The sequence below is a fragment of the Oncorhynchus nerka genome, linkage group LG17 (assembly GCF_034236695.1).
Source record: "Oncorhynchus nerka isolate Pitt River linkage group LG17, Oner_Uvic_2.0, whole genome shotgun sequence".
Lineage (NCBI taxonomy): Eukaryota > Metazoa > Chordata > Actinopteri > Salmoniformes > Salmonidae > Oncorhynchus > Oncorhynchus nerka.
In genome coordinates, this window is record NC_088412.1 from 44,391,391 (window position 1) to 44,419,096 (window position 27,706).

Sequence of the window (27,706 nt, forward strand, 5' to 3'; positions counted from 1 at the left end):
TTCCTGTACCTTAGATGTCAGTTCATTTTTAAGTTGAGAATTTATAGGACAGTCTGTTTTTTTCATTTCAGTTCAGTTATCCATTTTGTCTATTTTAAAGCACGTTTTGGTTTATTTCCTCTTGTAATTATTTGTATTTTTGAAAATTGAGAATAAAACCCCTACTTGTTTGCACCCTATCTCAGTGTTCCTCATTGCCTCCATGGTCATCCCTAATACAGTGTTGCCTCCATGGTCATCCCTAATACAGTGTTATTCAATTCAAAATATATTGGCTAGATATTTCACCTGTGTACATGGCATGCGTGAATGTCTGACTGAAAGTTTTTTTGAGCCTGCTTTGAGCCATAACTCATCCTTTATTAGGTTAACTGCGTGGTATTGAGAATCCTCACGGCCAAGTGAAGAATCTTGTAGTGTGTGTGACCCCGTCGCGGCCACATAATTTAGTGTGCGCACCCCTACGTTGGCAAGACAAAAAACCACAGGAGTTGTTTAATGTGAGGAATTGTTTAATGTGAGAGGCTCAACAATGTTAGGATTTTGAAAGTCATATAGCCTGGCTTTACAAAATTAAAATCTTGATTTCAACCTGGCCTTATTGTACAATTTACTTCAGTTTGTCGTCACATTCTGCAATTGGCTTGCGAGGCTACGTCAGCCGATCTAGGCTATGTCAGCTGCAGCATTGTGTTTGATCTGCACATGTGCCAGCACCAGCATCCCTCTTACAATATGCAGGTGTGAAGTGAATTTGGAAAAGTATCTATTTTAGAAATAGTTTCGCATACAAACTTTACAAGTCCAAACTAAGAATCAAATAGGATTCCCAAAACGAACATGGTCGCATTGGTAGAATGTTTATTTTAATTGACATTTTTATTCCTTTATCAAAAATCCATCAGGTAGCCTGATTTCAGAAATGACATGTAAACAGGATTATTAGGAAATCATCTGGTTTAAATCAAACCATTATATTAATCTGACTGCATAATCAGTGCCGGCCGTGTTCCTATTGGTCAGTCACTGGGATCGGCTCATAATACCTGCCACACTACATGATAAAGGCTACATTTTTGACACTGACAGAAATTTGTTGGAGCCTATGACCACACCTAGTGGTACTTAAGTGACAGACCTAGACCTTGTCACACTGAACAAGCCAAAGACCAGGGCCGGACTGGGACAAGAATTCGTCCCTTCCATTTTATCCACACAAGCCTACATCACTGCACGTGGCGCCTTCTTCACCATACTGTCTGTGTGGTGGACCATTTCAGTTTGTCAGTGATGTGTACGCAGAGGAACTTCTCCACTGCTGTCCCGTCAATGTGGATAGGGGGGTGGTCCCTCTGCTGTTTCCTGAATTCCACAATCAGCTCCTTTGTTTTGTTGACTTTGGGTGAGAGGTTATTTTCCTGGCACCACACTCCCAGGGCCCTCACCTCCTTCTGTAGGCTGTCTTCATCATTGTTACATTTACATTTAAGTCATTTAGCAGACGCTCTTTGTTGGTAATCAGGCCTACTACTGTTGTGTCATCTGCAAACTTGATGATTGAGTTGGAGGCGTGTGTGGCCACGCAGTCATAGGTGAACAGGGAGTACAAGAGGGGGCTGAGCACGCATCTTCGTGGGGCCCCTGTGTTGAGTATCAGAAAAGTGGAGGTGTTTTTTCCTACCTTCACTACCTGGGGGTGGCCCGTCAGAAAGTCCAGGACCCAGTTGCACAGGGTGGGATTCAGACCCAGGGCCTCAAGCTTAATTATGAGCTTGTAGGGTACTATGGTGTTAAATGCTGAGCTATAGTCAATGAATAGCATTCTAACATAGGTATTCCTATTGTCCAGATGGAATAGGGCAGTGTGCAGTGTTATGGCGATTACATCGTCTGTGGATCTATTGGGGCCGTAAGCAAATTGAAGTGGTTCTACGGTGTGAGGTAAGGTAGAGGTGATATGATCCTTGACTAGTCCCTCAAAGCACTTCATGATGACAGAAGTGAGTGCTACGGTTCAGTTACCTTTGCTTTCTTGGGTACAGGAACAATAGTGGACATCTTGATGCATGGGGGGACAGTAGACTGGGATAGGGAGAGATTGAATATGTCTGTAAACACTCCAGCCAGCTGGTCTGCGCATGCTCTGAGGATGCGGCTCGGGATGCCGTCTGGGCCGGCAGCCTTGCGAGGGTTAACACACTTAAATGTCTTACTCACGTTGGCCACGGAGAAGTAGAGCCCACAGTCCTTGGTAGCGGTCCCTCATCTTTGGCACTGTGTTATCCTCAAAGAGGGTGAAGAAGGTGTTTAGTTTGCCCGGAAGCAAGACGTCGGTTTCCGTGACGTGGTTGGTTTTCCTTTTGTAGTCCATAATTGTCTGTAGACCCTGCCACTGACTGGCGAGACATGGTCCGTCTCATATATTTTTTTAACCACCTCATGTTTAAAACAAATACAATTTGAGTTGATTTATTTTATTATTATAGTGTCATGCATCATTAGATGGCCATCCCACATGGCCTATAAGATACTATATTTGTTGTAGCAAAATAAAAATAATCATGTCTATATAGGCACACATACATATACTGAACAAAATATAAACTCAACATGCAACAATTTTACTGAGTTACAGTTCATATAACGAAATCAGTCTATTGAAATAAATTCATTAGGCCCAACTATGTGTCACGGATTCCCCCGGTATTGCTGCTCATTCCGTGCACCAGCTCCGGAGGTCTACGTCATTGGCCTCTAGGCGTGTGTAATGAAACAGTTCAGTGACATCAGGTTTCCATTCCCCCTGTTAAGTAATTGTATATATGTGTCCTCTGTTCACCATTGTTTTGTCATTTATTGTTCCCATGTCCGTTGGTCTCGTGAGTACCTGTGCTTTGTTGTTTTGGCTTTCGTGTATTAATTAGAGATTTAACCTCCCTTTTTTGTTTGGGTTACATCCCTGTTTTTGTGTACATGTTTGTTTTGGGCTTCGTCCCCGAGCCTTTCAATGCATGTTGTAATTTTGGGTGGAGTATTAAACCCCCCTCCCTTTACGTATTCCTGTGCCTGTCGACAATAAATTTATACAACGTGACACTATGGGCTTCACATGATTCGGTCTATTGTAGCAAAAGTTGAAATTGTGTTTTTTACATTGGATAAAAGTAGAGACTCAGAGCTAGGAAATGGTACACTGCTCAAAAAAATAAAGGGAACACTTAAACAACACAATGTAAGTCAATCACACTTCTGTGAAATCAAACTGTCCACTTAGGAAGCAACACTGATTGACAATAAATTGCACATGCTGTTGTGCAAATAGAATAGACAACAGGTGGAAATTATAGGCAATTAGCAAGACACCCCCCAATAAAGGAGTGGTTCTTCAGGTGGGGACCACAGACCACTTCTCAGTTCCTATGCTTCCTGGCTGATGTGTTGGTCACTTTTGAATGCTGGCGGTGCTTTCACTCTAGTGGTAGCATGAGACGGAGTCTACAACCCACACAAGTGGCTCAGGTAGTGCAGCTCACCCAGGATGGCACATCAATGCGAGCTGTGGCAAGAAGGTTTGCTGTGTCTGTCAGCGTAGTGTCCAGAGCATGGAGGCGCTACCAGGAGACAGGCCAGTACATCAGGAGACGTGGAGGGGGCCGTAGGAGGGCAACAACCCAGCAGCAGGACCACTACCTCCGCCTTTGTGCAAGGAGGAGCACTGCCAGAGCCCTGCAAAATGACCTCCAGCAGGCCACAAATGTGCACGTGTCTGCTCAAACGGTCAGAAACAGACTCCATGAGGGTGGTATGAGGGCCCGACGTCCACAGGTGGGGGTTGTGCTTACAGCCCAACACCGTGCAGGACGTTTGGCATTTGCCAGAGAACACCAAGATTGGCAAATTCGCCACTGGCGCCCTGTGCTCTTCACAGATGAAAGCAGGTTCACACTGAGCATGTGACAGACGTGACAGAGTCTGGAGACGCCGTGGAGAACGTTCTGCTGCCTGCAACATCCTCCAGCATGACCGTTTTGGCGGTGGGTCAGTCATGGTGTGAGGTGGCATTTCTTTAGGGGGCCGCACAGCCCTCCATGTGCTCGCCAGAGGTAGCCTGACTGCCATTAGGTACCGAGATGAGATCCTCAGACCCCTTGTGAGATGCTGGTGCGGTTGGCCATGGGTTCCTCCTAATGCAAGACAATACTAGACCTCATGTGGCTGGAGTGTGTCAGCAGTTCCTGCAAGAGGAAGACATTGATGCTATGGACTGGCCCGCCCGTTCCCCAGACCTGAATCCAATTGAGCACATCTGGGACATCATGTCTCGCTCCATCCACCAACGCCACGTTGCACCACAGACTGTCCAGGAGTTGGGGGATGCTTTAGTCCAGGTCTGGAAGGAGATCCCTCGGGAGACCATCCGCCACCTCATCAGGAGCATGCCCAGGCATTGTAGGGAGGTCATACAGGCACGTGGAGGCCACACACAGTACTGAGCCTCATTTTGACTTGTTTAAGGACATTACATCAAAGTTGGATCAGCCTGTAGTGTGGTTTTCCACTTTAATTTTCAGTGTGACTCCAAATCCAGACCTCCATGGGTTGATACATTTGATTTCCATTGATAATTTTTGTGTGATTTTGTTGTCAGCACATTCAACTATGTAAAGAAAAAAGTAGATAATAAGAATATTTCATTCAGATCTAGCATGTGTTATTTTAGTGTTCCCTTTATTTTTTTGAGCAGTGTATATCATACACTACAGTTGAGGAACAATGGGAAAGTAAAGTTGATAAACTTTTAACCTCACTTTTGAGCAAATGGCCCTTGAATATTTTTGATACCTACTGGAGAGCTCTTCTTTGTCTACACCCATTCAGCACTGTTTACACCATTTTAAGTTTTAGCTCCACCAATCTCTTTCAGGATTCACATGAGGCTATGTACTAAACAACCAAAGATTTCAAGACTAAAGGTTGGCTTATACTACAGGTGTGTTTGTAAATTTCATCTGGAGTGTTGTCTGGATGTTTGTAAACTCAGAGCGTTGTCAGATTGTCCATTTGTAAATTCAGAGTGTTTTGCTCTTGGAGCGTTGTTAGGTCAGAACACTCGGAACAACCTTACTTTCCAGCCAGAGCGTCCAGTGTGCGCTCTGGCCGAAAAGTAAGGTTGATCCGAGCGTTCTGACCTAACTGGTTAATGTTTGCTAGCTACCATTTTACTCTCCCTAGCAGAGCTGGTTAAGCTGTTTTCCTGTTATCCAGAGCGTTGGTGACTGCAACTGTACTGCTGGAAACAATTTAATTTAAAAAAATGGCCAACGTTTACTGACACCGGCCATATTAAAAAGGTGTTGAGAGTTCGTAAAGTCATCAGTTATTCTGCGCTCTGGCACACTCAGATGAGTGCTCTGAAATTGGAATAGATAGCCAGAGTGAATTTACCAGCTATGTCTATCGACAGTTGTCGCAGTGACATCATAAACCTTGTGTTGAAATAGTGACTTAGATAGCAGAGTCTTTTGTTTAGACATGTAGCTAGCTAAACAATGAACCATTATCCCAACTCATAACATTTACTACCCTGCATGAATCTGCAGGTAGCTAACCAACCATGTTCAATTTTAGCTAGCTAACATTAGGCTCTAACTAGCAATGCAAATGCTTCTGAGATACAAATAATATTACTACACAGATCATACACGTGGCGTTAGCTAGCTAGCTAACAGTACACTTCAACTTGAAATTAAAATTACTTTCTAACAAAATTAGAAACGTATAATATCTGAAAATTTAGCTAGCTAGTCTCTTACATGGATGGACGCTTCTCCCTTACTGTCACGGATGCCATGGTTGCCCTTAGTTTGAAGATGTAATCCAGAGGCAGGTGTTTTACAACAGCCTTCTGTGTGTTTTCTTTTAGATTCCGTCTGCATATTTGCAATCAAACGGCAGAATTTTCTCCATCTCCTTAGCTATCATACTCTAATACTCTAAAACTCGGTCCTCCAGAAAGTGGAGAGCAACACTAAAGCCCTTCTACTAGGCGATATCTTTCAAAAAGCCGTGTTAAAAAGGATTACCTACACATACTGACCAGCTCATAATATAGACAGAAGCGTGCTAAATGGCAGACCAATCCGACCTTATCTCTCAGTATGTCCAGCCCACTCATTATCTCAGACAATCATGACTAGAGCGAAGGTTGCTGCCTTTCTGTGGCAAAACCAACTAGGCTGGTAATTTAACAATTGTATTCATATTTACAGATGGCATACAAGTTTTTTATTAAGGCACATAAAAGTTAACATGTTCCAGAAAAAAACGTTGTTCAAATGTCTCTCCTGTGAAGAAGTGACACGCGACATACGTCTAGCTTCCTGAAACGAGTTACATAGGCATCTGTTGGTCACAGATATCTTAAAAAGGGTAGGGCAATGGATCAGAAAACATGTCAGTATCTGGTGTGACCATCATTTGCCTCATACAGTGTGACACATCTTCTTCGCATAGTTGATAAGGCTGTGGATTGTGGCCTGTGGAATGTTGTCCCACTCCTTTTCAATGGCTGTGCAAAGTTCCTGGATATTGGTGGGAACTGGAACACGCTGTCATACACGTCGATCAAGAACATCCCAAACATTCTCAATGCATGACATGTCTGGTGAGTATGCAGGTCATGGAAGAACTGGGACATTTTCAGCTTCCAGGCATTGTGTACAGATCCTTGCGACACGGGCCCGTGCATTACCATGCTGAAACATGAGGTGATGGCGGCGGATGAAGGGCATGACAATGGGCCTCAGGATCTCGTCAATGGACTATGTGCATTCAAATTGCCATCGATACAATGCAATTGTGTTCGTTGTCTGTAGTTTATGCCTGCCCATACCATAAGCTTACCGTCACCATGGAACACTCTGTTCACAACATTGACATGTATGGCGTCGCCCACACGACGCCATACACGTGGTCTGCGGTTGTGAGGCTGGTTGGAGGTACTGACAAATTCTCTAAAATGACGCTGAGAAATTAACATTAACATTAAATTATCTGGCAACAGCTTTGGTAGAGCTGTTTCCTGCAGTCAGCCTTTTTCACCCTCCCTCAAAACTTGAGCCATCTGTGGCATTTTGTTTTATGAAGAAACTGCACATTTTAGTGGCCTTTTATTGTCCCCAGCCAAGGTGCACCTGTGTAATGATCATGGTGTTTAATCCGCTTCTTGATAAGCCACACCTGTCAGGTGGATTTATTATCTTGGCAAAGGAGAAATGCTCACTAACAGGGATGTAATGTGCATAAAATTTGAGAGAAATCTATTTTTTTGTGCATATGGATCATTTCTAGGATCCTCTATTTCAGCTCATGAAACATGGGACCAACACTTAACATGTTGTGTTTATATTTTTGTACAGTGTATATATAAACATATGTTCATACTGCAGTGAAAAATAATTGAAAAAGCAATTCAAGATGACAGCTTATCTTGTCACATTTACAATTATGTCAAAACACCACAGGAGTTACAACACACCATTATAACTATAGCTCTAGCCATTTTGTTTGCCTTCACTCTGTGCTTATTCTTGTTCGCTGCCTGTCTGCTTAAAGTGGAACTGACAGCGTTTTAGCAACCTGAAATATTATTGAAATCTGTTCATATACACCCCCAGGAAGAATATGACACCTTTTTTTTCTTGTTTTTCTGACAAGCGAGCACTTAGATATGGTAATTATCACATGACCATAAATTCATTGAATGTTTTGGAAAGATTTATGCTAATTCATTTGTGGAAATTCTATAACAATACTGTAGAGCGGGAAAACGGCCGTGTGTTTGGACAATTAATAGACACTGAAGTAAATAGAACCTAATAAAAACATCTCTTGTCCAGGACCGGTGTCTATGAAGACCGGTGGGCCATAGCCAATCAGAGCTACAGTAGGCCCATATGCAAATAAGACATTTACCACAGGGGCCTGCCATCATTCACTTTGAACTGTGTTTACAGGCAGTAGCACCACCGTGACTTTAGATAATTAGAACGCGTTCGCCAAAAGCCTCAAAATACACCTGAATGGATTTCTGCAAATATGTAAATAGATATTGAGATATTTGGAACTCGCATGTGAAAAGGTTAATGCGTTTGATGCGTCAGTTGTGTTGTGACAAGGTAGGGGTGGTATACAGAAGATAGCCCTATTTAGTAAAATACCAAATCCATATTATGGCAAGAACGGCTCAAATAAGCAAAGAGATCCGACAGTCCGTCATTCGTTTAACTACACCTAAGCCAGGCAGAGTTCAAGTAACAGACACATCTCAACATCAACTGTTCAAAGGAGACTATGAATCAGGCCTTCATGGTTGAATTGCTGCAGAGTGACCACTACTAAAGGACACCAATAATAAGAAGAGACTTACTTGGGCCAAGAAATACGAGCAATGGACATTAGACCGGTTGAAATCTGTCCTTTTGATCTGATGAGTCCAAATATGAGATTTTTTGTTCCAACCACTGTGTCTTTGTGAGACGCTGAGTAGGTGAACGGATGATCTCCGCATGTGTGGCTCCCACCGTGAATCATGGAGGAGGAGGTGTTATGGTGTGGGTGCTTTGCTAGTGACACTATGGGTAATTTATTTAGAAGTCAATGTACACTTAACCAGCATGGCTACCTCAGCATTCTGCAGCGATACACCATTCCATCAGGTTTGCGCTTAGTAGGACAATCATTTGTTTTTCAATAGGACAATGACCCAAAACACGCCTCTAGGCTGTGCAAGGGCTATTTGACCAAGAATGAGAGTGATGGAGTGCTGCATCAGATGACCTGGCCACCACAATCACCTGACCACAACCCGGTTGTGATGATTTGGGATGAGTTGGACTGCAGAACAAAAGAAAAGCAGCCAACAAGTGCTCAGCATATGTGGGAACCTCTTCAAGACTGTTGGAAAAGCATTCCAGGTGAAGCTGGTTGAGAGAATGAAAAGAGTGTGCAAAGGGTGACTGCTTTGAAGAATCTCAAGTATAAAATATATTTTTATTTGTTTAACACTTTTTTTGGTTACTACATGATTCCATATATGGTATTTCAATTGTTTGATGTATTCACTATTATTCTATAATGTAGAAAATAGTTGTTTTTTAAAATAATTAAACTTCAATGAGTAGGCATGTCCAAACCTTTGACTGGTACTTTATATAAACAAGATGTTTTTGTGGGTGTTTTTACCAGCCCACCCAACATAAATGGTCCAATCTGCCCCTGGCCAAGACGTCCAAAGATTGTTTCCAACTTTAGAATTTGACAACAACGTGGACATTTTAAAATCACTTCTAAAATCACACAGTCCATGCGGGCCTTAAGCGGATTAAAAAAGGGGGAGAGGCTGTTTTATAGTTTGTGAGGAATCTATATGAGCTACCTGAACACTGCGAGTTTGGCATTACAAAGGACTAACAAATAAGGGACAGGATTGTGATCGGCATTATGGACAGTGATATTTCACAAAAGCTACAACTGGAGCCTGACACTGGAGAAGGCGATTGAATTGCATGCCAGTCAGGGCAAATAAAGAAGCAACACACAGACATGTGCGCCGGAGCCCATAATGAAGTTGACGAGGTGAGACACAAACCACAACGTTACAAACATTCTAAAAATAATACAGGCGGCCAGGGCAAACAGTTCAAACAAAGAGTCAAAATAGGGAAATTGCTTACGTTGTAAACGCAGCCATGATGACAGTAAAAATTGTCCAGCGCGCAATAAAAGATGCTGGTAGTGTAACATAATGGGGCACTGTGAGATTGCATGCAAAACAAAAATGGTCGATGAAATAACTGAAGAAAATGAAGAAGAAAAGCAAATGACATTATTTTAGGGTCAATTACAAGGCCGTCCGATTCTGATGAAGAGTCATGTTGAGCTCCCACTGAATGGCACACGTAAAGTTGACACAGATATTACAGTGATGTCTTCGAGCAAGTAATAGAGCTTGCCACAGTGCCCTCAGCTGGTCAACACTGAACAAGGCTTCTTCAGCCCAGGTGGCAGATTGATTGCGTGGGAAAATTCCAAACCACAACCGAGCAAAACTTAATAAAAGTACAAATTCTGGATCTTTGTGACCATATACAAGCAGAACTGTTGCATGCCAGATGGGTTTGATCTTCAGAGGAGACTAGATCAATGCAGATGTGTTACTGAACTGTGAACCAGTTAAGATTGATTTAGGCCGGATGGAGTCTCCTATTCTCTGACTTCGCCACTCAGAATTCCTTTTCCACTCGTTCCAAAAGCGGTGGAAGAATTGGACAGAATAGAAAGAAATTACATCATTGAGGAAGTCACCGAGCATTTGTCAACGTATTGTGACAAGGAATCTACGTGGAAAATACATTGGATTTGAAAAAGTAATCAATGTAGACTGTTGTTTTGACGGTGAACTTTCAACCACAGGAATATGTCATCACTGTAACCAACTTTCAACATTTCTTTATTTAATTTTTATTTAACCAGGTAGGCCAGTTGAGAACAAGTTATCATTTACAACTGCGACCTGGCCAGGATAAAGCAAACAGTGCGACAAAAACAACAGAGTTACACATGGGATAAACAAACATACGGTCAATAACACAATAGAAACATCTATGTACAGTGTGTGCAAATGTAGTAAGATAAGGGAGGTAAGGCAATAAATAGGCCATAGTGGTGAAATAATTACAATTTAGCATTAACAATGGAGTGATAGATGTGCAGATGATGATGTGCAAGTGGAGATACTGGGGTGCAAAAGAGCAAAAAATAAATATCAATATGGGGATGAGGTATTTGGGTGTGCTATTTACAGATGGGCTGTGTACAAGTACAGTGATCGGTAGGCTGCTCTGACAGCTGATGCTTAAAAACCTCTTAAGGCTACCCCTGACTACTGCCCCTTCTGGAGGAATTCGGTACCCATATAAAACATGATAAATTTTTGTCAAAAGTTGCTAATATATGCATATAAAAAATATTATCGAATAGGAAACACTCTAAAGCTTCTAAAACCGTTTAAATTTTGTCTCTGTGTAAAGCAGAAGTGTCAGGGCATGCATTCTCCCAAAGTCTCTCTTGTAATGGAAAAAGTTGCCACCACTTTGACGTCATCGTATACGCACTTACCAAGCAGTTATAACCATGGGAACAGTTTCTACGTCTTCAGCGCGAAGCCTGCTTTCGATGAGGCGTGTAACTGTGAGAATCGCGCGCTCACGAGACGTTCAGCGTGCCGAAAGGTCTCGGTCACACAAAAAAAAAGTTTACCCAATGCGCGCTGTGAAGTTTTTCTCTCTTTTCCTCAGGATGGATTGAACAACGTGTGTGTGTGTCTGTTCGCCCTCACGATTGCTGTAGACCTTTATAACATGTTAAGGCTTAATTATTATTAATTATAGCATCCACTATAAATTTGCATACATTTCGACCGAAATGTGGCTAGTTTGAGAACCGAAAGACACAGACTTGAAAACTGAACGCTAACTTGGTGAGTATTAACCCTTCCAGGTCTTCTGATGGAAGAACAGCAACGGTAAGGGAATATTTATGTGTTAATTTTGGGTTTCTGTCGACTCCAAGATAGAGGAGTCATTATGCTAAATGGGAGCGCCGACTCCCTATTATAGCCTAGTGAACGCAAAATGGAACGTTAAAAATAAATGTAACACAGCGATTGCATTTAGAAGAAGTTTATCTTGCTATACATATGTAAAACATGCATATTTAGTCAAAGTTTATGATGTGTATTCCTTGTTAGCTGACGTTATCTGCCGGAGCTATTTTATTTCTCCTGATATTGCAGTAGCATTTTTTGAACGATGCATAATTGTAAACAGAGATTTATGGATATATATTGCAGATTATTGAAAAAAAAATGAATGTACTGTGTAACATGTTATATTACTGTCATCTGATGAAGATTTCAAAAGGTTAGTGAAATGATTTTTCTTTTAATCCTGCGTTTGTTGATTGCATATTTTTTCCTACTTGGCTATGCTAATGAGGTATGTCTGCAGTGGTGGTTGGACATAAATATGTGCTATGTTTTCGCCGTAAAACATTTTAGAAATCTGACTTGCTGGGTAGATAAACAACTTGTTTATCTTTCATTTGAGCTATTTTTCTTGTTAATGTGTGGAGGTTAAATATTTTTAGGATTATTTCTTGCGTTCCATGCGGCACCTTCCAGCTGAACGTGGGGGGGAAAGTTCCCAGTTGGGTCTCAAGATCCCTGTAAGGTTAAAGTTAGTGAGGGTGATATTTGCAATTCGTTCCAGTCATTGGCAGCAGAGAACTGGAAGAAAAGGCGACCAAAGCAGGTGTTGGCTTTGGGGATGACCAGTGAAATATACCTGCTGGAGCGAGTGCTACCTGTGGGTGTTGCTATGGTGACCAGTGAGCTGAGATAAGGTGGGGCTTTACCTAACAAAGACTTATAGATGACCTGGAGCCAGTGGGTTTGGCAACAAATAAGTAGCGGGGTGCAGGGCTGTTGGCCGGGGTAGCCAGGTGGAAAGCATGGCCTGCCATAGAAAATGCTTATTGAAATTCTCAATTATCGTACATTTATCAGTGGTGACAGTGTTTCCTAGCCTCAGCGCAGTGGGAAGCTGGGATGAGATGCTCTTATTCTCCATGGACTTTACGGTGTTCCAAAACCTTTTGGAATTAGTGCTACAGAATGCACATTTCTGCTTGAAAAAGCTAGCCTTAGCTTTCCTAACTGTATATTGGTTCCTGACTTCCCTGAAAAGTTGCAAATCGCGGGGGTATTTTGATGCTAATGCAGTACGCCACAGGATGTTTTTGTGCTGGTCAAGGGCAGTCAAGTCTGGAGTGAACGAAGGACTATATCTGTTCTGCTAATATCTGCAATGCTAAGCATATCCCAGGTTAGGTCACCGAACAGTACGAACTCTGAAGATAGATGGTGAGCCATCAATTCACATATGGTGTCCAGGGCACAGCTAGGGGCTGAGGGGGGTCTATAACAAGCGGCAACCGTGAGAGACTTATTTCTGGAAAGGTGGATTTTTAAGAGTAGAAGCTCAAGCTGTTTGGGCACAGACCTGGATAGCCTTCAGAGTTCTGTCAAACTATCTCTGCAGTAGATTGCAACTCTGCCCCCCCTTGGCAGTTCTATCTTGATGGAAGATGTTGTAGCTTGGGATGGAAATTTCAGAATTTTTGGTAGCCTTCCTATGCCAGGATTCAGACACGGCTAGGACATCAGGGTTGGCGGAGTGTGCTAAAGCAGTGAATAAAACACATTTAGGGAGGAGGCTTCTGATGTTAATATGCATGAAGCCAAGGCTTTTACGGTTACAGTAGTCAATAAATGAGAGCGCCTGGGGAATAGGTGCTCCAGGACCTGGGTTAACCTCTACATCACCGTAGAAAGAGTAGAATAAGGGTACGGCTAAAGGCTATAAGAACTGGTCGTCTAGTGTGTTGGGAACAGAGAATAAAAGGAGCAGAATTCTGGGCGTGGTAGAATAGTTTCAAGGAATAATGTACAGACAAGGGTATGGTAGGATGTGAGTACACTGGGGGTAAACCTAGTCATTGAGTGACGATGAGAGAGCTTGCATCTCTGGAGACACCAGCTAAGCCAGGTGAGGTCTCCCCATGTGTGGGGTATGTGACAAAAGAGCTATCTAAGGCATGTTGACCTGGACTAGGGGCTCTACAGTGAAATAAAAACAATAATAACTAACCGAAACAGCAGTAGACAAGGCATATTGATATTAGAGAGAGGCATGTGGAGCCGAGTGAACATCGGGTCCAATGAGCAGCAATAGGTGAGTCAGGGTGTCGTTCGGTCGTCGCTATTATGCTAGGTGAGCGGGAGGCACAGCGTTCAGAAAGCTAGCGAGCCGGGGCTAGAAGATTGGCCTTCGACGACAGCGTAACGGAAAAGCCTGTTAAAACCACATCGGACGATTACGTCAGCAGACCAGTCATGATGGATTGGCAGGGCTCCGTGTCGGCAATAAAGGGTCCAGGCCAATTGGCAAAAGAGGTATTGTAGCCCACGAATTAGCGGGTATACCTCTTCGGCTAGCCGGCAGATGGGCCTAGCTCAAGGCTAGCCCACTTTTTCAGTGGGTGAATAATCTCGTTGATCAACGTCTCGTCCAAATATAAACAAAATGTCCACTTTGAAATTACGTGGTGTGCCCAGTAGGACATGGCTAACCTAGCAATGAGTGCTAGAAGACAGAAGCTCTGTGGACTGCATGTTAAGTTCAGGGCCGTCACCAGAGTTTGAGTTTTAGTGAGGTCCAGAAAACTCCTCAGAAATTATTTGAAAGTTGAAGCTCGATACGGTTACATATCAGGATTTTTTTTTTGGACAATATCTAAATATTATTTCAGAGCTAGTTGGCTGTACCTCCACCAAAACTCCAGCACTTTTCCTTCCTAGCTTGTTGCCCATCTTCTTTTTACATAGGGAAGCAATTTGTTTTCAGCTTAGTTACTGGTATGTCTGTGAAAGGAGTTTGGAATATGATGTTAAAATAGAGAGAAATAGAGTCTACATTCTCTGACCATGGCTTTGTGCTTAGGAACATGAAAATGCAGTCATGATATTCTCATTTAAATGTGATCAACCATTATTGTTATTCCATTCCAATAATGATGCCAGTAGTTATTAAGCACAATTGGCACTTTCTTTAATGTCCCTGGCAGCTAAAGAACCAGACGACCACTCAGTAGTGGCAGAGCGTCAGGCCCTGCTGTGTCTGTGTTCCTGTCCAATCTACTCAGCTCTTATTGCTTTGTGGATCATTCAGAAATATGGTGCATATGCAGGTCACCACGTCGCAGACCGAACAAGCTCATTCAAAACTTGGACCATCCATTCAAACTACGTGACCAGCACTGCGAACACACACACCCACAATACGTGCATGAACTGCTGACAGAAATGCTACGCTTTATTGAACAAGTGAGAACTGAGGAAAGCCTTTTAGCCACACTGGGCTTGTGAGACACACACGCGAGGTAACACACACACACACACAACATTATTAAACTGTGGTAGCATCTTTTACTTCGTTGCGTCACATAGGCCTCTTTCACACACACACACACACACACACACACACACACAGAGAGAGGCCTATCTCAGTCCTGTGGCTTTAGCACACTTCCTCTCTCCCCGGTCCTACATTCACTACAGTAGTTGCTAACCAGTTACACAGTTATTTCAAGGCATTATTTTAGTATTTGCATCATCACTGTTGTAGTAAACCTGACCAGCTCCCGAGTAGCGCAGCGGTCTAAGGCATTGCATCTCAGTGCTAGAGGCGCATCGTGAGGCCCCACAACCGGCTGTGATTGGGAGTCCCATAGGGCGGTGCACAATTGGCCCAGCTTTAGCCGGTGTAGGCCGTCATTGTAAATAAGAATTTGTTCTTAACTGACTTGCCTAGTTAAATAAAGGTTAAATAAAAAATCTACCATTTCACACACCAGCACAAATCCATTTTTTCACTAACTGCCAGTGTGTAGATGCTACCACACCATCCCTTACATCAGTGGTATACACATTTGGGGTTTTGGTGGAACTGCAGTGGGGTCACCAAAGTAAAAGTAAATACAAGCAGATTTTTTTTTCTTTACAAAAATGTATGAGTACAGATTTTGTATGGAACGATATGCAAGCATTTTTGAGAAATTTACAATTTTATTGAGTACATTTATTTACTGTTTTCTTTTTATTTTGATAAGAGATTATTTGGTTATTTGATGATGTAAAAATATAAATTTACCGACTACAATGTTGTGTCATTAGATTTGGGGTGGGGTGGGGTCGCAAGAAATTATTGTGAAAAGAATGGGTCCCCGCAGAAAAGGTTTGAATACTGCCTTACATGATGATTCTCTGTGCGTCACCAGTCTCGATGCTACCACAGCATCCCTTACATCAGCCAAACTCAACTTGTGGACCGCGGTCAGGGTTCCGGACTCAGAGACGGGTCAAATTTGATAACGAAACAAAGAGAAATTATGTGAGGAGCTGTTGGTCTTAACCAATTTAGAAGCACACACACGGGAAGAAGATATGTAGTACCAGTCAATGGTTTGGACACACCTACTCATTCAAGGGTTTTTCTTTATTTTGCACTATTTTCTACAGAGGAGAATAATAGTGAAGACATCACAACTATAGAATAACACATGGAACCATGTAATAACCAAAGAAGTGTTAAACAAATTAAAATATATTTTATATTTGAGATGCTTCAAAGTAGCCACCCTTTGCCTTGATGCACACTCTTTTCATTCTCTCATCCAGCTTCACCTGGAATGATTTTCCAACATTCTTGAAGGAGTTCCCACATATGCTGTGCACTTGTTGGCTGCTTTTCCTTTACTCTGCGGTCCAACTCATCCCAAACCATTTCAATTGGGTTGAGGTTGGGTGATTGTGGAGGCCAGGTCATCTGATGCAGCACTCCATCACTCTCCTTCTTAGTCAAATAGTCCTTACACAGCCTGGAGGTGTGTTGGGTCATTGTCCTGTTGAAAAACAAATGATAGTCCCACTAAGCGCAAACCAGATGGGATGACGTATCACTGCAGAATGCTGTGATAACCATGCTGTTTAAATGTGCCTTGAATTCTAAATAAATCACTGATTGTGTCACCAGCAAAGCACCCCCACACCATCACACCTCCTCCTCCACGCTTCACGGTGGGAACCACATATGTGGAGATCATCCGTTCACCTACTCTGCATCTCACAAAGACACGGCAGTCGGAACCAAAAATCTCAAATTTGGACTCATCAGACCAGATTTCCACCGGTCTAATGTCCATTGCTTGGGTTTCTTGGCCCAAGCAAGTCTCTTCTTATTATTGGTGTCCTTTAGTAGTGGTTTCTTTGCAGCAATTCAACCATAAAGGCCTGATTCACGCAGTCTCCTCTGAACAGTTGATGTTGAGATGTGTCTGTTACTTGAACTCTATGAAGCATTTATTTGGGCTGCAATTTCTGAGGCTGGTAACTGTAATGAACTTATCCTCTGCAGCAGAGGTAACTCTGGGTCTCCCTTTCTTGTGGCGGTCCTCATGAGAGGCAGTTTCATCATAGCGCTTGATGGTTTTTGCGACTACACTTGAATAAACTTTCAAAGTTCATGAAATGTTCAGCATTGACTGACATTCATGTCTTAAAAGTGATGATAGGATGTCGTTTCTCTTTGCTTATTTGAGCTGTTCTTGCCATAGTATGGACTTGGTCTTTTACCAAATAGTGCTCTCTTCTGTACACCACCCATACCTTGTCATAACACAACTGATTGGCTCAAATGCACATCTGTTAATTGAATTGCATTCCAGCCGACTACCTCCATTAAGCTGGATGAGAGAATGTTAAGTGTGCAAAGCTGTCATCAAGGCAAAGGATGGCTAATTTCAAAATCTGAAATATAAAATTTTCCAAAAGACTTTCCAAAAGAAATTGGATGTTGCACATGTTTACATTTGAAATAAGTTCTAATTAATTCAAATTCTTAGTCTCATTTAATGTATTTAATGTACATGTTAGATGGCAACATGTTTCCTAAGTCGTAGACGACTATGTTTGTTACTATCCTGTACCACTGCACCAATAAAGGACGATATCCATCCGGAACTTTGCCACGTAGTAAATATGTGTCACTGGACCTTCTCAAATAGGAGTTGAGTACCCCTGCCTTACATTATGATGCTCTGTGTGTCCCCAGAGTCTGTAGATGGTACCCAGTATCACTGTAGGATCTTCCTGAGTTCAAGGACACTGGAGACTGGACAAGAGGGTAACACCAACCAGCCAACAATGTCTTCCATTGACCCCTACCAGTACATTATTGTAAGTACACACATGTCCACTTGCATTCAAAAGCTATGGCAGGGGGAACCCACTGCATTGACTTGTGTGTAAGCTCAGACCCTGTTGAGGAAATAAACAGCAGTATAACTTCAGTTGAAAACCTCTTATCTGTTTTCTGTCTCACTCTATCAGCACATTAGTGAGCAGCACTGCATGTTTCTCGTCATACTATATATCATGGTAGGATAAAGAAGACACCCTGCTGGAGTCTGGTCTAGTGGTAGTGCTGCTGACTCAAGACCACACATTGTCCCTTGTGAGGCATGGGTTCAAACCCTGCTTCCACCTTCATATATGTATTACTCTACCTAGCTGTCTGCTCTTCTCATTTGTGACCTTTCTATTTCAATAAAGAGAACACAAATAAAAACCATTTTTATATGAAGAAGGCGCCCAACTGGCTTGACTAGGAGATATGCCACTTTTCTGTAGCCCCACCATGGCAGTCTAGTTCCCAGTGAAAGTCTGTGCCTGCTGTTCACTCCTCACTCATCACTGTTACACTGTAGTGAAGACTAACAGATCCACAGATTCACTACAAGAGGAATGGTGATAAGACAAAATTACATCATGCCTTATGTTTACAAATGACTGCGAAACAATAGCAAGGTAACAAAAAAGACCAGCGGCTGCCCCTTAGTTGGGGTAAGGGAGCTCTGATAATCTTAAAGAAAAGGGATAGGACTCACACCTCACCTTGACACCTCTTGTATCACATGGTTGTATCTAAGCCTAGGTTTAGACAAAAAGCACAGTTAATATCGTACACACGGTCCCTAAGTAGTTCTAGGCAGTTGTTGGAGTTCAAGTGTGATAGATCTGTGCATGTCTGGTGAGTGTGTCCTTGCTCACAGGCTATGTTTCCGTTGATGTTTGTGTGCAGGTGGAGCAGCAGTTCTCTCACAAGTTCAGAGTAACAGTGGTGCGAGCTAAGAATGTCACTAAGGGAGCACTGGGTGACCTGTGTGAGTCTGACAACACCTGTTATTCCACATGCTCATAGTTCACATGTTAACAATCACAAATTCCCCAACATAAAAACATTTCACAGGGAGTTGTCATTTATGTATGTAAAAGCAAATAATTTATATTGTGTCGTGAAATGTAATTATTCCAAATACTCAAGACCTGGCAGAATATTCAAACACTTCATATTAACTTGCTCTTATAGCTATGTAATAACAATATATTCTATGTTAGCTTGTATGTAAATGTGTGTACTGTATGTAACGCATGCATTTGTGTGTTTGTGTCTGCAGTGGACACTCCTGACCCCTATGTGGAGCTGTTCATTCCCACCACCCCTGAGAGCAGGAAACGAACAAGGCACATAGACAACGACATCCACCCAGAATGGAATGAGACCTTTGACTTCATACTGGACCCAAACCAGGACAATGTTCTAGAGGTGAGCGATGGAACCGTGTCAGTTCAACTCAGATCAGCACAGTTTAATTTAAGTCAAATCAACTGAACTCCCAGTCAGGTCAAGATGTGGAAGCTGAAGCCTTAAGCTTGTTGGTTGGTGCTGTACTCAATCAGATAACATTAATGGACGCCAATTACGTGATGGACGAGAAGCTTGGGTCTGCATCGTACAACATCTCCAAGATGTTGAAAACTGGCCACACAGAGACGGTGCCTTTCCTCATCGGCAAAGTAAGACCTCTGTACTTTCACTGTCTGTCTGTAGAGTATTCTGAAGGAAAGCTTGTGCCTGAACGACATTAGCTCACACAAATATGATTGTCTGTTGAGTGATGTTGACTCATCTATGGCAGTGAGGTTTTCCTCTCTTCTCCTTCTACCTCTTACTGAATATCCCTCTCCTTTCTCTTCTCTCACCCTCTATCTATCCCTCTTCATCCACTCTTCCTCTTCCTTTACTGTAGCTTACCCATCTGCATCTCTCTCCTCAAATTACCCTCATCCTCCTACAGTGTTTCTCATCCCCTCTCCTTGTGAATGTTGTACTGTATCCCAGGGTGTTTTGCTGTTGACAGATTGCTTTTTTGTTCTGTTTTATCCCAGGCTGTTGACGGATGAATCAATGTTTTCTCTTCTACAATAACCACGGAGTCTTTTGTGTTGTTTTGACAGGCAACCAATGTGTACTTAGAGATGGCCCTGGAGGTCTGGTACGTGTACTTCCATTAACACTCCCCTCCTCATCTGTCTGTTTTATTTATTTTGAACCCCATTTAGCTTTTGCAGAAGCAGCAGCTACTCTTACTGTGGTCAGCTTAAACAAAGCAGGAATTCACCTCAAGCTATGTGAACGACACCATTGTGTTTTAGTACAAAACTCTTGAAAATAAATGTTAATTTTTTTTGATGACCAGCTTTTTATTTAGGTTGTCCATTTTCAGAATGGGTTTACAGGTACCACCTTCCTGTACATGTGGGTACCACCTTCCTGTACATGTGGGTACCACCTTCCTGTACATGTGGGTACCACCTTCCTGTACATGTGGGTACCACCTTCCTGTACATGTGGGTACCACCTTCCTGTACATGTGGGTACCACCTTCCTGTACATGTGGGTACCACCTTCCTGTACATGTGGGTACCACCTTCCTGTACATGTGGGTACCACCTTCCTGTACATGTGGGTACCACCTTCCTGTACATGTGGGTACCACCTTCCTGTACATGTGGGGTACCACCTTCCTGTACATGTGGGCTACCACTCACCTTCCTGTACATGTGGGCTACCACTCACCTTCCTGTACATGTGGGCTACCACTCACCTTCCTGTACATGTGGGCTACCACTCACCTTCCTGTACATGTGGGCTACCACTCACCTTCCTGTACATGTGGGTACCACTCACCTTCCTGTACATGTGGGTACCACTCACCTTCCTGTACATGTGGGCTACCACTCACCTTCCTGTACATGTGGGTACCACCTTCCTGTACATGTGGGCTACCACTCACCTTCCTGTACATGTGGGTACCACCTTCCTGTACATGTGGGCTACCACTCACCTTCCTGTACATGTGGGCTACCACTCACCTTCCTGTACATGTGGGCTACCACTCACCTTCCTGTACATGTGGGCTACCACTCACCTTCCTGTACATGTGGGCTACCACTCACCTTCCTGTACATGTGGGCTACCACCTTCCTGTACATGTGGGTACCACCTTCCTGTACATGTGGGCTACCACTCACCTTCCTGTACATGTGGGCTACCACTCACCTTCCTGTACATGTGGGCTACCACTCACCTTCCTGTACATGTGGGTACCACCTTCCTGTACATGTGGGTACCACCTTCCTGTACATGTGGGCTACCACTCAAACAAAGACATCTGAGAAGTGCACACAGAGACAAAGAACAGCATCAGCAGTTTTTAAGTAATATTCTGTATGAATTCTCCCTCCCCTACCAGAAACCATGTTTCCCACCCCTCCTAGCCCCCCTCTTCACACATCTTCATTGTCATTTTTTTCCATATTCTGCTCCAGTAAAAAGGACGATTCAGTTACATTTAGATCTGTGGGCCGTACTTTTTTTGATGGCGAGCTTTCCAAAAGTTGTTGAAATATTACCGAGATTAGTCCTTTGGTGAGACCAGATAATCTGTTTACAAATTCCATCCATTGGTTGAATCGACAGCTGGGTTCCCCATGGAACCCCGTAAACCAGAACAGCTGACCTAAGTTGGAGATAAATAATAAGAAAAAAAAGAGTTACCTGGTAATATAAATGCTTCTTTCAGATCTTGGAATATCCTCAAACCATTACTCTCCATGATATCGCAAAGGGTACGGATACCACACTTGGACCATTGAGGCGACGTGAAAGGCCATCCTCCAGATCGCAAGGCATTATTGTTAAATATTGGAGGCTGGGGGTGCCATTTCATTTCCCCAGTTGAGTTGTTTGTCAATTTTGCGCTAAATAGATTGTTTGGGCCAAAGTATAGCTTGTTTAATAAGAGCGATATCAATGAACACCACTTCTTCCAGGGCAATGGGAGCCACCATATTTATTTCTATTCCTTTTTTAACAACTGTAACTGTTTTCAGTAAACACATGGCTAAGATGTACTGGACTGTTGAAAAAATAAATATATATATATTATTTTCATATACTCTGGAATGTGTTGTTTTACAGGGTCAGCGATAGTAGTGCATCGCCCCTGGAACAAATCAGGGTTAAATGCCTTGATCAAGGGCCCATAGACAGATTTTTCACCTTGTCTGCACGGGTATTCAAACCAGCGACCTTTCGGTTACCGCCCCAATGCTCTAACCAGACTGTTATTTTAGGTGAAGGGGAGGACATGCTTGGCATGATTGTAGTCTCAGTAATGCGGAGGTGGGAGGTCGGAGGTCTTGTGTGTGTTCGTCTCTGGAGGTCTATCTCAGACCAGACCAACTTGGAGCCAGATCTAATCACATCTGGAGCCTAAGTTAACTTCAGTCATGGCTGGCTAAACTACAGAACATAAAATCAATCATCATGGCTGACTAAAGAGAATACAGAGATGTCTGTCTGTCTCCATATGGGAAAACGTGATGTTTTTAAAGCAGTTGTCGAAATGTAATGACATAAGTGTGAATGTGTTTTGTCTGCTTTCGTTTATGCTTATTATTGTAGGTCTTCTAAACTAATCTTACTTCATTTCACTCAACAACACACACATCCTAAACTCCCTGACCCCACAAACAGGCTTTTGCTAGTGGGACACATTCAACTGAGCACTCTAACAATCTAAATTGATAGTAAGTTATTACATTGGTCCAATATGACAAATATTTATTGGTAACACTTTATTTGGATAGTCTGTAGATGCTCTACATACTATCAGTAACATTTCAACTATCTACAAACTCTAACCCTAGTTATGGTTAGGGGTATTCTTAACCTAACCGTAACCTTAGCAAGCAGTTGCTTATCAACAAATAGTTTATTCGTAGTATGAAAATCCGGACTATCCAAATAAAGTGGGACCTATTTATTTGATAAACATTTTGTCTTGCTTATGATGGCCATATGCAGGGTTATAACCTTATCTTGTCTCTGTGTCCCCATGCAGTGCGAACCTGGACCTGCGGTTCAGCCTGACCCTGTGTGACAAGGAGAAACTATTCAGACGGGCCCGCAGAGAGAGGGTGATGCTGGGCATCAAGAAGCTGCTGGACATGGAAAAGCCCCGCTTCCTCCCCAGCACCCCTCAGGAGGTGTGCATACCTGAGTACTGTGGGCCCAGGCTTGCAAAGCGGCCTACTGCCAGCCACAGTGTTCTTTTTTAAATCAGTTTTTGACTTACAGTCAAATGCAGTGTTTTACATGTGAAACCTCATGTATTAGGATGCATTGCAGGGTAACCATTTCAAAATGAACGGGCAATAAAATAGACATTACCTAACTAACGCATTTATTGCCATAGAAGGGGGCTTACTCTGCAGCATTACTGAGCATATAGTGGTCAAGTTCATAGACGAGACAATATTAGCCAACGGCACCACTTTTTACATGCAAGAACACGTACACCACATCCACAGGTCTCTTAGTATTCAAACATGATCATTTTATAGGCCCTAACGTCCTCTCACACCGAATGCTCTGAAGGCTGGTTCAGAGGCAGCTGACATTTGGCCCTGTCCTCCTGGTTGTAGCCTCTATCCGACACCTCTCACTGCCTGCCTGTGTTCTCGGATGATCCGGAAACTACCAGCCATAATGAGATAATAATCCACCACATAAAAGTGTTGTTGCAGAACTTCTGAGCTGCCACACCGCATTCCCATTGAGGCTAGTAAATACTAGAACATTTCACAACTCCGTGAAGTGCAGTTGTTGTGTCAGAGTGGGTTATAATATTTTTTTGAAAATGACTGTGGTTCTAGTTCAGAGAAGTCAGTGCAGAGGCGGAAAGAGACCCAGGAACATCAGCAAGTAGAGTGAGGCAACAACAGTCATCTACTGTAGACTGACGAACGTAACATCAGGAAGTAGGGCTTACTAACAGTTGAGCTGCTATGAATCTCAAGGAGTCATGTTATGACAGGCATCCGAATCCTTTCCAATCTCTTCCTGTCTGTGGCTGTCATTGTCTGTCTGTGCAGGTGCCGGTGATCGCAATAGTGGGCTCAGGGGGAGGCTTCAGGGCCATGGTGGGCTTCTCTGGGGTTATGAAGGGCCTGTATGAGTCTGGGGTCCTGGACTGTGCCACCTACATTGCTGGCCTCTCTGGATCCACCTGGTCAGTCAACTATTCATCTGTTTCTACCATGCTCTCTCCCTCCCTCCCACTCCTCTTTTCTCCTACAGTATCTACCCATCTACCTCTGCACCACAATTTAATGTTTTTAGATGGAGGACTGTGTGTTCTCATGCCTCCCTTCCTCCCTCACTATCTCTTTCCCTCTCCCTCCCTCCTTATCTCCGTCCCTCCCGCAGGTACATGTCGACCCTGTTCTCTCACCCAGAGTTCCCCTCTAAGGGTCCTAAGGAGATCAACGCGGAGCTGATGAAAAGAGTGAGCAGTAACCCTCTGAGACTGCTATTGCCCCAGCACATCACCAACTACATCCAGTCTCTGTGGAGCAAGAAGGCCAACGGACAGCCCGTCACCTTCACTGACATCTTCGGCATGCTCATCGGAGAGACACTCATCCCTGCTGTGAGAGGAGAACCGCACACACCTGTTTTTGTTGTTACTGCATTATTTCACCCATCTTTCGCGCTCTCTCTGTCTTCAAGAGGATGAAACTAAACTGACTATAACCCAATCTTTCTCTGTTTTCATCAGAGGATGGACACAAAGCTGAGTGAGTTGCAGGAGAAGGTGAACGAGGGCCAGTGTCCTCTCCCTCTGTTCACCTGTCTGCACGTCAAACCAGACGTGTCCGAGCTCATGTTCGCAGGTCAGTGAGCGTGTGTGTGTGTGTGTGTGTGTGTCTGTGTGGGTGGTCTGTGTTTGTTCACACAATGGTTACGCAACAATCACTGTTGTCAGTTTGAGTAGACCTGCGTAAGAGGGGGAGGAGAGCGTGATGAGCCCCTGTTATTGCCTTTACCTCACTGATTTACATTCATAATGGTGTGTTAACATTTGTTTGTGTGTGTGGTGTGGGTCTGTGTGTATTACTGTAGATCACAAGGTCAGTGTGGCTCTGAGGCTCTCCTCCGTTCTCAGTTTTTCAATGAAGCGTATCATTTCAGTAGGCGTTCATGTACCACAGGAGGCTGGTGAGAGGAAGACCACTCATAATAATGGCTGGGATGGAGTGAATGGAAAGGTATCAAACTCAAACTCTTTGATGTATTTGATACCATTCCAATTATTCTGTTCTAGCAATTACAATGAGCCCGTCCTCCCCAATTAACATACCACCAGCCGCCTGTGTCATGCACGTAGTGCGAGTGTGTCCGCAGTATTGGGCATGTAGTTGGAATGGACGATTCAAGTTCTGAAGTGTGTGTGTGTGTGTGTCTTTGGATCTCTAGTACAATGAATATGTGTATGCCTTTTGCATTATGAGTAATCAGAGATGGTCCGATAATCTCTCCCGCATGCAAATTTCCATTCTCTACATTTGCTTGGAGCACTCCTTTCACACACACTGATGTGTCATGGTTGGCTAATATTCAAATGTTGCTTTGAGAGAGTCATCCATCAATGTACTGCAGATAGCCACTGTGCATATGGCCAGCGCTGGTGAAGTTTGTCCCATTCCTTTTAAACAAATGAATAATGACACGGGTCTGAACAATTTGCAGATCTGAAACAGTCTCTGTTACTGAAGGTAAGGAGGAACTGACGAACCAAGGATTGCGCAAACAATGTTATTCCAATACAATGAATGAAGCTATCGACATATTGACCCCAGGCATTCTTGTCGTTCTAGTGCTGTAGTGTGAGAAGGAACATCAACGATGTGTTAGTGCTGGGAATTGCCAGGGACCTCACGATATTATCAAGATACTGATTCTCACAATTCTATATGTATTGCGATTCGATACTGTGATTTTATTAGCGATTCGATGTTCCAAACATATGGCTCCCCATATGTCTGCTGCAGAGGGAAAAGAGAGAGCCGTGAGAAAACATGTTTTGATTAGTCATGGAAATAAATGTGCTGAAAACAAATTGACTGCCTATTTAAAAAGGAGATGGAGAACAAGCTATGAAGGAAATGGGGGCAGGCACAGCCAACTAGCTCAAAAATAATAGTGATATTGTCAAAATGACATATCATCAAAAATAAAATCCTGATATGTAACTATATAGATTCCCCCCATCACTAGTAGGTGTAGTACAATGTGGAAGGGCAATGTTATGTAGGGGTCAATGTGGTTGTGGTACGCCCCTAGTCCTGATTTAGGATCTTTCTCAAATTTTAACTTGACTCATAATGGCACGACATGTAAAACGGACCGCAAAACAGTCCTTAGGGGAAACCAATCCCGTGTTAGGGTGACTGAGTCCATTACTGTATGCTGAGTCATTGGTACTGTGACCAACATATTTGTAATAATATTCATGCAAATTAATGTTGGTGTTCCAGTGTATTTTACAGATTAGCTGGAATAGAATATTAAATCGGTTAGTCATTAACTTTTTTGTTTTACTGTAAATCCCCCACCTTTTATCTCTGATGTGACAAGGTAACGCTGTCACAACTACTCCAGAGAAAGGCAAAAAATAACACCACATAACTTACAATACGGTAATAACATTATACTCCTTAATCCAGGACCAATGATAGGCTGAAAGGTGATGTTGTCATTCTGAGGAACTCTTGTCAGACTTATCGTGTGTGAACAGTGTGTTGTGTTGTGCCTTACAATTATATGTGTGGGTGTTGTTGTGTCACTAGAGTCAGGTAGGGCATATACCCCCTGTCACCTGGTTCCAGTAATGGAGGTCATAATGACAGTTGCTTCTGGCCTGCACCGTTACTGTAAACCTGGGCTACCCTTTTTCCATAACAAAAACATACACATACAGTGCCTTGCGAAAGTATTCGGCCCCCTTGATCTTTGCGACCTTTTGCCACATTTCAGGCTTCAAACATAAAGATATAAAACTGTATTTTTTTGTGAAGAATCAACAACAAGTGGGACACAATCATGAAGTGGAACGACATTTATTGGATATTTCAAACTTTTTTAACAAATCAAAAACGGAAAAATTGGGCGTGCAAAATTATTCAGCCCCCTTAAGATAATACTTTGTAGCGCCACCTTTTGCTGCGATTACAGCTGTAAGTCGCTTGGGGTATGTCTCTATCAGTTTTGCACATCGAGAGACTGAAATGTTTTCCCATTCCTCCTTGCAAAACAGCTCGAGCTCAGTGAGGTTGGATGGAGAGCATTTGTGAACAGCAGTTTTCAGTTCTTTCCACAGATTCTCGATTGGATTCAGGTCTGGACTTTGACTTGGCCATTCTAACACCTGGATATGTTTATTTTTGAACCATTCCATTGTAGATTTTGCTTTATGTTTTGGATCATTGTCTTGTTGGAAGACAAATCTCCGTCCCAGTCTCAGGTCTTTTGCAGACTCCATCAAGTTTTCTTCCAGAATGGTCCTGTATTTGGCTCCATCCATCTTCCCATCAATTTTAACCATCTTCCCTGTCCCTGCTGAAGAAAAGCAGGCCCAAACCATGATGCTGCCACCACCATGTTTGACAGTGGGGATGGTGTGTTCAGGGTGATAGCTGTGTTGCTTTTACGCCAAACATAACGTTTTGCATTGTTGCCAAAAAGTTCAATTTTGGTTTCATCTGACCAGAGCACCTTCT

The 27,706-nt window shown here is 43.0% G+C and overlaps 1 protein-coding gene across 4 annotated transcripts in view; it reads left to right on the top strand.

Moving 5' to 3' along the window:
• LOC115145305 (cytosolic phospholipase A2-like) overlaps nucleotides 1-27,706 on the top strand; it is a 60,204-nt gene that overhangs the window by 3,334 nt on the left and 29,164 nt on the right. For 2 of the 4 annotated variants that reach the window (XM_029686776.2, XM_029686775.2), the window contains exons 2-10: nucleotides 17,790-17,914; nucleotides 18,819-18,900; nucleotides 19,195-19,343; nucleotides 19,478-19,594; nucleotides 20,036-20,073; nucleotides 22,987-23,131; nucleotides 24,020-24,156; nucleotides 24,354-24,576; nucleotides 24,706-24,820. In XM_029686776.2, coding sequence (XP_029542636.2) covers nucleotides 17,882-17,914; nucleotides 18,819-18,900; nucleotides 19,195-19,343; nucleotides 19,478-19,594; nucleotides 20,036-20,073; nucleotides 22,987-23,131; nucleotides 24,020-24,156; nucleotides 24,354-24,576; nucleotides 24,706-24,820 — 1,039 coding nt within the window. In that variant the 5' untranslated portion in view covers nucleotides 17,790-17,881. Of the gene's footprint in view, nucleotides 1-17,006; nucleotides 17,915-18,818; nucleotides 18,901-19,194; nucleotides 19,344-19,477; nucleotides 19,595-20,035; nucleotides 20,074-22,986; nucleotides 23,132-24,019; nucleotides 24,157-24,353; nucleotides 24,577-24,705; nucleotides 24,821-27,706 lie in introns of those variants that run through there. The other 2 variants (XM_029686774.2, XM_029686777.2) reach the window with 1 other exon arrangement.